At 44.9% G+C, this 10,353-nt stretch overlaps 1 protein-coding gene across 5 annotated transcripts; it reads right to left on the bottom strand.

Moving 5' to 3' along the window:
• Positions 1–1,246: 1,246 nt before the first annotated feature.
• LOC105103238 (uncharacterized) lies at positions 1,247–10,131 on the bottom strand. 5 transcript variants are annotated; one of them, XR_010378227.1, is made up of 6 exons: positions 9,364–10,131; positions 9,116–9,244; positions 6,239–6,413; positions 2,507–3,416; positions 2,056–2,286; positions 1,247–1,530 (listed from the first exon to the last, which is right to left on the bottom strand). XR_010378227.1 is itself a non-coding variant. In XM_064480484.1 (6 exons), the coding sequence occupies exons 2-5, from the start codon at positions 6,276–6,278 to the stop codon at positions 2,081–2,083; spliced, it is 279 nt and encodes a 92-aa protein (XP_064336554.1). In that variant the 5' UTR covers positions 6,279–6,413; positions 9,116–10,131; the 3' UTR covers positions 1,247–1,530; positions 2,056–2,080. The 5 variants fall into 5 exon arrangements, 1 of the variants encoding a protein (XP_064336554.1); XR_010378228.1 differs by having other exon boundaries at positions 9,523–9,625; XM_064480484.1 differs by having other exon boundaries at positions 2,056–2,134; positions 2,234–2,286; positions 2,507–2,638; positions 9,116–10,131.
• Between the last annotated feature and the right edge of the window lie 222 nt (positions 10,132–10,353).

The raw sequence follows: 10,353 nt of genomic DNA, 5'->3' as shown, positions 1-10,353 counted from the left end.
AAGAGAAAGAAAAATGCCATATGATATCACTTATGTATTTAGTCTTAAAAAAAAAAAGACAAATGAAGTTATTTACAAAACAGAAACAGACTCACACACATGGAAAACAAGCTTATGGTTACTGAGGGGAAAGGGGGTAGGAAGGGATAAATTGGGAGTTTGAGATTTACAGATACTGCTACTATATATAAAGTACATAAGCAAAGGTCCTACTATATAGCATAGGGAACTATATTTAGTGTCTTGTAGTAAATTATAATAAAAAGAATATGAAAAAGAATATATGTTATGTATATGTATGACTGAAACATTATGCCGTACATCAGAAATTGACACAACATTGTAAACTGATTATACTTCAATTAAAAAAAAGAGAGTGAGTATTTTTTCTCTTCAGACAGAAGGAATCTCTCCAAAAGTCTCCCAGAACCCCGCCCTGTGGGCCTCCTGTTACATATGTTCCACCTTCCAGAAGCTGGCCCCTCCTCCAGGGCCCTGGGTTTGCCTCCCTCTTGCTCTCACAGGGCTTGAGGGCCACTATCATCCCCATCTGCCTCTAGGTTGTGAGCCTCTCCCTCCCCCAGCATCACACCCAGACACCATCCCATCCTATTCTACAGGGGGAAATAAACAGGTCGTTGACTCAGTGCCCTCTCCATCACCAGCTATTTCTCTGTTCTCCACCTCTACAAAGATTACCCAGCTGTAACTATCCAGGAGCATCAACTTCACTTGCCAAACACAACCACTAGACATATTCCACACACGTTTCCATTTAAATTCTTCAGTTCCCTCCAAACTGGCTTTGAAGGGCTCACAGCTGCAGCTGAATTGTTCCTGAAAAGCTAGCAGAGAGCGGGGGTACACCAACCAAGGAATAGTTGTTTCCCTTCACCTGCCTGGACTGCTGGGCTGCACTCCCCAAAACAGGCATCTCCCTCCCTGATGCTCCCCCTTCTTCCTGGTGGGGACCCAGGCAGGAAAGGCCAGCTGGATTCCAGAGCCAGGGTACTGGGGACTCCTCAGATTCCATCACCCCCTCCCAACACTGTGAGGAGATGAAACCAGTTTTTGAGATTGGTTTTTTTTTTTTTTCCTTTCTCCATCATAACCTGGAAAGAACACTGACCAAGATAAAACCAATGAGTTGTTCTCTCTCTTGCCTTGAGACCACTGGCATTCTCTATGGAGTGTGTGTCTCTCTAAGTAAGCTTGCTTTCACTTAAACAAAACAAAAAAGACAAAATCAATAAAGATCATTTACTATAAAACCACTGAAACTTTCCTTAAAAGCTCAAGCTTGCAATAAATTGAAGGTAACAGAATTAAGGATGGTGGTCCCCACACCCATCGTCATCGCGTCTTTCATGGCGCCTTAGCCTCCTGGACTCCATCTAGCAGAAATGCCGTCCCTGTGGTGAGGTCCGCCACCAGCAGACGTCTGGATAAGGGTCTCAGCACCGGCCCCAGCCTTAAACCGAACGCCCGAGGCCCGCAAAGAAATTAGCACCCGTCTGCTCCGGGCTCTGGCTAAAATAAAAAGAAAGCAGCAAGTTGGGTGCAGGCCTTGAGGAGATGACCCTAGAGTGATGGTTTTCAAACTCTGGTGTGTATCAGAATTACCTGGAGGGCGTGTTAAAACACAGATTACACGGTGCCACCCCTAGTTTCCGATTCCATGGGTCAGGATGGGAGCCAGAGTTTGCAGTTCTAACAAGCTCCCGGGTGATGCGGATTCCGCTGGTCTAGGTACTAAGCTTGGAAACCCGCTGTCCTGGTTATCTAAGTGGTAGGGCAGGTCCGCAGGAGACTCTGCGGAAGACATCCCCTAAAGACGCTGCTCCGAGGACCCTCGCCCCAGAGTGCACAGATGTGTTAGATTTTCACCTTTGGGTCTAGCCACAGACTCCTTCCCAAACTTATCATTCTCCCTGCTGGGGAGCCTGGACCCACACCCAGGGGTTTTTAAGAATTGGTGGCTGTTTTCGAAACTGTCCCAGGCCCCCAGACTAAAGAACTGGAATGAGCCTCAAAGATGCGGGGAACGAAATTCACCTTCCCGGGCTCCTGGGTGGAGGAATCATTCTCTGCTGGGGCCCCTGAAACCCCTATCTCGGTTGTCGCGGATCCGAAGCTGGAAAGACATCGCCACGATGAGGAGCATTGTAAAACACTAGTAGAAGGGCGGTCCAATAATGAAGATCAGGACTCCGCATCCTGGGACCGCGCTCACCACGAGGAAGACCCGGAACCACTGGTGGAGCGCCGTCAGTTCACCTTCCAGGCCTGCGGAGGGGAGGGGAGGGGTGCTGAACCTCGAGGCCCAGGGTCAGGAAGGGAAGGGGCCTTCGGGTCCGGAGTCCACCCAGACTGGCCCACGGAGGGTCCAGTATTCCGGGAAACTTCAGGGGCACGACAGAGCCCCACCAGTGAGTAGTGACGTGGGCAGAACCGGACCGGATGCGACCTGCGGGCATCCAAGGGCGCGGGCTCCCGGCTCACTCACCGAACAGCATGGGCAGCATCCACAGCTCCACGTAGAGGGTCTCTGGGTTGTGACTTGCCTGTCGTCTCGAATCTATCTCAGACTTAGGGAGCGAGGAAGCCCCAGGCACCGGAGCAGTGCCGGGAGCAGCATCTGCCAGTCGCGGGGTGGAGGGAGGGATGGAGCTGGGGAAGGCGGCCTCCTACTGCCTGGCCCCACCCCTTCCACACGCCCAGACCCGCATCCCCGGGGCCGCCGTGTCCCAGCGCCTCTCCGAACCAGCGATCCCCGAGCAGGAACGCTGTCAGTCACCAACTCTGTGGGCTAAGGGGCCTGGAACACCCCCCAGGCCTGCTAGGCTGGAGTTTGCCAGGGTCTCTGGCTGGCTGCACAGATGGGGCTCCTTGGGTGCCAAGCGGAGGGAATCCGGGAATGGGAGCAGGGGACGAAGTGGGGCGGCGGAAGAACAGAACCCACGCGGCTTGGAAGACTCCACCGTCCTCCATGTCTTCTAGAAGGCCCCTCTCTCCAGGCTGAGGTCTCCCCCAGCCCTAGGAACCACTCCTGCCCACCTTGGGGGACCATGCAGCTGCTCACGGAGCGGGAGGTGGGACCCTCAGCCCCAGCTGAGTGCCTGCCCCCACCATTCAAGACCTCTTTCCAGAAAACGCACGCTCCAACACCTCAAACAACTTGTTTGGAGAGAGGAAAACTTGCATGATGTGATGAAAATGGTCCTTGACCTGTGATATTCCTCCCAAAAACCTATAATCTCACTCTAATCTTGGCGAAAACCTTACACGATTTCCACTAGGGGCATCCTGTGCACCTCAAATCTGTTAAGGTCATCAAAACCTATAGAAGCCTGGGAAAATGTCACAACCAAGAGGAGCCTAAGGAGGTGGCAATGATGACAGGCAATGTGAGGGTCCTGGAACAGAAAAGGGATAGATGGTAACAATTAAGGAAATGGGAATAAGTAGGGACTGCTTCATAGTAAAATGTCACTGTTGGTTGTTGACTTTACAGATTATCAACAGTGTATGTAATACACTCTATAAAGGACACAATGACAGGGGAAACTGCTAAGATACAATATGGAACTCTCCTATCTGCTCAATTTTTCTATTAATCTAACACTACTGTAAAAAGTTAAGATCTAGTAGTAAAATTAAATACAGTCGACCCTTTAACAACACGGGTTCGAACTGCACAGGCCCCCTTGGGCGTGGATGTTTTCAGTAGTAAGTACACTTGGGAGTTGGCTGACTCCACCTGCCTGGTGGCAGGCAGGGAGGAACCCGGTATACGGGGGGGGGGGAGCTGTGAGTTATCAGTGGATTTTCCACTGTTCGGCGTGTCGGTTCTAATCCTGGTGGTGTTCAAGGGTCAACGGTGATTAGGAAATATTTACAAATGAAATGATACATCTAGACTTTGCCTCTGAACAATGTAAATGTAGGAAATAAAATACAAACTAGATTACTGGTTATTTTGAAGCTGAACAATAGATAGATTGGGTTCCTTACACTGTTTCTCTACCTCCTTTTGATCTGTTTTTTGTAACAGAAAGTTTAATAGAAAGGAATGAGTTAAATCTATATGCCCAGATATGGGAAAGGAAAAAAAAGAAGTCTGAGAGTATGTTATGAAAATTAGTTAGAAAAGGGAGTATCATTTGTCATCTTATCCTTCCATACTGTTTATATTTGTATGTGTGTGTTTAAAATACAACATTAACTAGATAACTTGGCACACTTCCTACAAAGGAAGAAAGTCTATTCGAACTACAATGACATTTTTAGTTAATTCTCCAATCTCAAGATATCTTTTTTAATTCCTTAAACAGAGTAATAGGCTTCTGTGTAATAGGCAGACCATAAATCCCGTGAGTTTCCCGCCTTCTGTTTTAGCAGTGTGGTTGGCTTACCTAGTACGTGCGGGGAACAGTGTGGAATGCACATTGACCGCATTAAAAAAAAAATCACCTCTTGTTTCAGGAAAAGCTTTGTTTTAAATAAAATACATCCTTTTTAGATGCAATGGGAAAGTAAATCTCCTCCCTGCCAGTCTCCTAAACTGTGATCCATGAAGGTGATAATGAAATCTGGGGAAATACTTATTTTTATTTAAAAAATTTTTTAAAACAGGTACTGGAGATTGAACCCAGAACCTCATGCAAGCTAAGCACGTGATCTACCACAGAGCTGTACCCTCTCCCCTCTGGGGAGATATTTTAATAAATGAAAAAGTCCAACAACGAGGGACATTTACAGAGAATAAAGCTGCCCAGGATGATGAACGTGCCAGGGAGTTCAGGGTGTTTTTTGTTGTTGGTCATTTATGTCATTCTTTTTGCTTTGCTTTTGTCACGAATCATAAAAGAATACCGTGGTGACTGCTGCCTTCTGTGGAGCCAGGGGTTTAAGTAGCTTTTGTACCAGGAAGCCCTTGAACTAGCTGGAGCCCACGGGTTGAGACCCATGGCCATTCCCCAGGTGACAATCCTTCCCATATGTGAGAAAATGAGTTTGATAAATAACAATCTGAAGAGCAGGACATCAAGTCTGGAGCCACGCACTCCCTTCCAAAACAGGATTTACTCAACTTGCATCCCACAGGGCAGAGGAGGGGGGATGAGGAAATGAAGTGTCCTTCAAAATCCTTCACTTGCTTTGGGGGTAGGGTACAGCTCAGCCTAGAGCACGTGCTTAGCATGTATGAGGCCCTGGGTTCCATCCCCAGTACTTCCATTAAAAAAAAAATAAGTACACTTAATTACCTCCCCTAAAGAATTTTTAAAAAGATTTAATTTGCTCTATTCATGATCCTGTTGACCACTTTGTAATGTTTTGTTTTGTTTTAATTTTTTTTTTTTTGGTGGGGGGAGATAATTAGGTTTATTTATTCATTCATTCATTTATTATTTTTTTCAGTGGCGTTACTGGGGATTGAAGCCAGGACCTCATGCATGCTAAGCATGTGCTTTACCACTTGAGTTACACTCTCCCCAGCTCCACTTTGTCATGTTTTTATTAACACATTAAAAAAAAGCACCATTATCAATTCCCTGAAGTAGAGATAAACTTTTCTTATAAATGTAACCCCTGTCTCAGGAAAGAGAAAGAGAAGCAGTTTCCTTACCCCCCCCCACCCCCAACCTGCAGGATCTGTAACCAGGCTATGTCTGTGGGCTTGGCCATCTACCAGCCTCTCTTCTCAATCTATTGCTACAAAGAAGAGACAGGGCTGGACAATGGTCTCTCAGACAATTCAAGTCAATAAAGGGGCAGGGTATAGCTCAGTGGTAGAGTGCCTGCTTAGCATGCACGAGGTCCTGGGCTCAGTCCCCAGCACTGCCATTAAAAATAAATAAATAATCCCACTCCTGGGCATATATCCAGAGACAACTATAATTTGAAAAGACACATGCACCCCAGTGTTTGCAGCAGCACTGTTTACAACAGCCAAGACATGCAAACAACTTAAATATCTATTGACAGATGAATGGATAAAGATGTGGTATACATACATAATGGAATACTACTCAGCCATAAAAAAGTAAATAAAATAATGCCCTTTACAGCAACATGGTGGACCTGGAGATCATCATTCTAAGTGAAGTAAATCAGAAAGAAAAAGAAAAATCCCATATGATATCACTTTATATGTGGAATCAAAAAAAAAAGACACAAATGAAATTATTTAGAAAACAGAAAGACTCACAGACATAGGGAACAAACTTATGGTTACCGGGGGGAAAGGGGACGGCAGTCACCATCAGTGCCGGCATGAAGGTTTCTGTAGAGTCAGCAGGTGGGGCAGGCGGAGGGCAGGCTTGCGGATTCTACATCTTGTGTCTTCTGCAACCTGTGATCTGTCTTCTGATTCTCTGCTTTGTTACCAATTCATAATCATTCAAACAGGTCTGACATGTTTTAAAATATAAACATCAGAGTTGGTCATTCTAGAAAACGAGCCAGTGTAGACAAATCCTGTTTCCAATATCCTGAGAAAACTAGTGTTGATGCACACTTCTTCCCAGTGTGCTTAATTTTAAAGTAAGAATTTAAATTATAGGGGAGGAGGCTATAGCTTAGTGGTAGAGCGCATGCTAAGCATAAACGAGGCCCTGGAATCAGATCCCCAGTACTTCTGTTAAATAAATAAATAACCAACCTAATTACCTACCCCTGGACCCCCCACCCCCAATTTAAATTATGAAAAATTTCACACATTCAAAACAGTTGTATAACAAAGACTCATGTACCACCCCCTTCCACTTAAAAATGTTAGCATTTTCCACAGTTGCCTCACTTCTCTCTTCTTTAAAATAGATACCACTAAAGCATCTTTCCTTTCCCTCCCCACAGGGAGTCATTGTCCTGAAGTTGGTGTGTGTCTCCCATGTATGTTCTGCTACTTTCTCCAGTGCATTTCCAGAAATATTCTTTGACAATTGTTTTAGAATAAATGGCATCTGATATGCAAACAGTTTTGTTCGTATAATTAGTTATGATGTGTTTGCTTTTTTTTTTTTTTTATATCCTGTAAATGGAGAGTGTCAGTCATTTACATAAAGGGGATAATTTTAATGCGCTGAATTCCCTCATTACATCATCTAGGCTCCAACAGTTATCTGAGAGGAGATAGTTTAACTAACTTTACTGGAGATTTTTATTTCTTCAATTTAATGTTAAAAATCAACATAATAATGCATACAAGTTGTAAAAAAAGTCTTGGGGGTATAAAGTAAGTCTCAGTCTCTTAACTAATTTTTTTTCAACTGTTATGTATTGTGAATATCTTTTAGTTTAAATTGCTTTTCACCTTCTTTAAGGTGTCTTGTTTGTTTTGGGGGAGGGAGATAGTTAGATTTATTTATTTATCTTTTTTTGATTTAGAGAAATACATACTGCACAGAAAGCAGGCTGTTTCAGAAGGCGAGAGAAAAGCCATGAGATGTGGGGGTTGGGTGCTCAGGTTAAGGTAAGAGTAAATGTGCACTCCATAGACAGTGCAGAGCGCATGTGGTCTGGGAAGACGAGGGAGTGATGGAGGGAGCGAGGCATGGTGTTGCTAGTTTTTATGGGCTCGGTAGCTTCACATGCCAACAAGTGGGGTATTTATCTTTTAATGGAGGCACTGGGGATTGAAGCCAGGACCTTATGCATGCTGAGCACGCACTGTGCCACTGAGCTACACCCTCCCCCAAGGTGTCTTTTGATGAATAAAGTTCTTAATCTTAATATAGTCAGGTTCATCAGCCTTCATGGTAAGTGCACTCCTTGTCCTGCTTAAGAAATCCTTCCCCTCCCTGAGGGCTAGAGACATTCACTCTCCTTTCCACTAAGAATGCTGGCATTTCTATCTTAATGTTTAAATCCTTGAATCATCTGGGGTTAATTTTTTTAAACTAGGCATAATGTAGGGATATAATTTCATCTTTTTATAAATTGATAGTTTTGTGCTTGAGCCATTCTCTTAAGGCTACATCTCCAAATTGAGGCCTCTTCAAATCATCTCCCTGACACTTCTGAGACTCCTACATGGAGCATGAGTTAGCCACAAGGCTGGTTTGCAGCTGCTCAATCCCGCATGCTCAGTGCCCCGCCCACCCCACCCTGTTCTCCTTCTCAGGAGGACAAGCTCCCACCTTCCCATCCCCTCCTCTCCCCTCCTCTGAGCGCTGGTGGGCCCAGCCTGCTCCAAGTTTACAGGGGTTTCCACTGCTTTGACTCATTTTCTCTGGCACCAGAACCCCTTGGCCTTGGGAATGCTTGGGGAGAGGATGCTGTCAACTCTTCCCCTAGAAACAAGTGTAATCTGTCAATGCAAGGGGAAAATGTGATAGTTTTTACAGTATTTGGTAAAATGTCATTAAAAGAAAACTTTGTGTTCCTACACTCAGTGACTTGACTGAAATTAATCCTATGGTTGATGGAGATACTTTCAAGGCCACTGTGCAGCACCGCAGGGGTTTGCATTCTACTCTGTTAATATTTTCCTGTAACAAAGGATAATAATGCTTGGGTTAGAAATTTATTTACAGTAACTTAACCCAACCTCATTAGTGTCATGGGACTATGAGAGCCTGACTGATTTAACATCTGATTCCCAGGTGAAGCAAAATTTCACTGAACTTTCATGAAATGATTTTTGGAGCAGCCTGAATCAGGAGTAGACAAGCATTGCAAGGCATGCAGGTTGTGTACTGCTTCGTTTACTACCATGCACCTGTGTGAAGCAGGATTTTCCTATTATGCTGAAAAAAAAAAAAACTAGATGTGGATCTGACTTAGCAATACCACACCTAACATTAAGCAGGTATGTGATAAAAAGACACAGAAGCACTGTTCTCATTAAAATAGGAGGGTTCTGCGTGCCTCTTGATAACCAAATATAAGATGCAAATTTAAAATGACTTACTTCAAAAAAAGGAAGCTAATGCATTTATTTTTCATGAGTGAAAGCATATGATGTGGTATATTACTTTGCAGGTTTTGGTATCTGAGGCTGACTCATCAACGCAGTGGGTAATTCAGTAAAGCAGGAACATGGGGAAGCAATCATTTATTTCAAAGAACATTAAGGTAGAAACATCACATGACTGGGCTTCAAGATGCTTACATTCACTTGTCACACCAGGAATCCTTCATGTGTCCACTTCCATCATTAGCCAAGATCCAGGAGGTTCATGATGCACCCCAGTGTGTGTGTCACCTCTCAGCCATTTAACTTGCCTAATCGTCATGTTTTCTATTCAAAAAATAAATAAATTTCAGTACATAAAAATGAAGAGGAGCATTAACAAATGATAATATATCCAACCTGACCAAAGAAACAAAAAGTACAAATGGAACAAACACAGTGTGTACCTCTTCCCAACTGCCAGCTTGTGTCACCTGGTGGCCCCACATGGAGCATCTCCTACAAGGCACTCTACTGGGAGGGTGTGTGTGTGTGTACGTACGTGTGTCAGCGTGGGGTGGCACGTTGACAAGAGAGGTCCAGCATTCAGAAAGCACACAGCTTACCCAGGCAGGGGCCAAGCTTCAGACCTTCCCGGCTGAGCCTGTGCCCAGGTTGCTCCGCAGCTCACACTGGCTAGGGGAGGCTGGGTCACACGTGTCCCTCCATCCCCAGCCCAGCTGGAAGCCAGAAAGAGGCCCAGGTCAGCCCATGGACCATTTTCAGCCCTGCCCCACCCTGGCCTGTCCAAATGCCACAGGGCCACGTCACGCATCTGGCTGGCAAGCGTTCCTTGAGCCAGAGCAACTGTCCCCTCTTCTCCGCGTTTGCCCCCTGCCTGGCGCCCCTCTATAGCTGCCCTCCTGCTCCCCCGTCCTCTCAGCGCCATCTCGCCTCCTCCTCCCCGTAGTGTCCCAGCGTTTTCCTGCCTTTGGTGAGATGGGGCCATTTCTCTCAAGGGTCGTTTTAAATGTTCAGGTTTTTAAATTTTTATTTTATTGAAGTATAGTCAGTTTACAATGTGTCAATTTCTGGTGTACAGCACAATGCTTCAGTCATACATGAACATATGTGTATACATTTTCATGTCCTTTCTCACCATGAGCTACTACAAGATACTATGGTTCCCTGTGCTGTGTAGTATAAACTTGTTGCTCTATATTTACCAGTCACTATCTGCAAATCTTGAACTCCCAGTGCATCCCTTCCCACCCCATTCCCCTCTGGTAACCATAAGTTTGTTTTCTATTTTTAATTTCTTTTAGATTCCACATGAGTGTTGTCATATGTTTTTCTTTCTTTCTGGCTTACTTAGAATGACGTTTTTCAGGGCCATCCATGTTGCTGCAATTGGCATATTATTTTTTATGGCTGAGTAGTATTCCATTGTATACATA

Source organism: Camelus dromedarius, chromosome 29 (assembly GCF_036321535.1).
Source record: "Camelus dromedarius isolate mCamDro1 chromosome 29, mCamDro1.pat, whole genome shotgun sequence".
In the NCBI taxonomy this organism is placed as follows: Eukaryota; Metazoa; Chordata; class Mammalia; order Artiodactyla; family Camelidae; genus Camelus; species Camelus dromedarius.
This window is presented reverse-complemented; position numbering and strand designations above follow the sequence as displayed.

Coding starts and splice junctions, on each gene's coding strand:
- LOC105103238 (XM_064480484.1), bottom strand. CDS start 6,278: ATGCCGGCACTGATGGTGACTGCCGTCCCCTTTCCCCCCG. Junction 2,639..6,238: donor TGCCGTCCCCTTTCCCCCCG/GTAACCATAAGT, acceptor CGCGACTGGCAG/ATGCTGCTCCCGGCACTGCT. Junction 2,135..2,233: donor GGTTCCGGGTCTTCCTCGTG/GTGAGCGCGGTC, acceptor ATGTCTTTCCAG/CTTCGGATCCGCGACAACCG.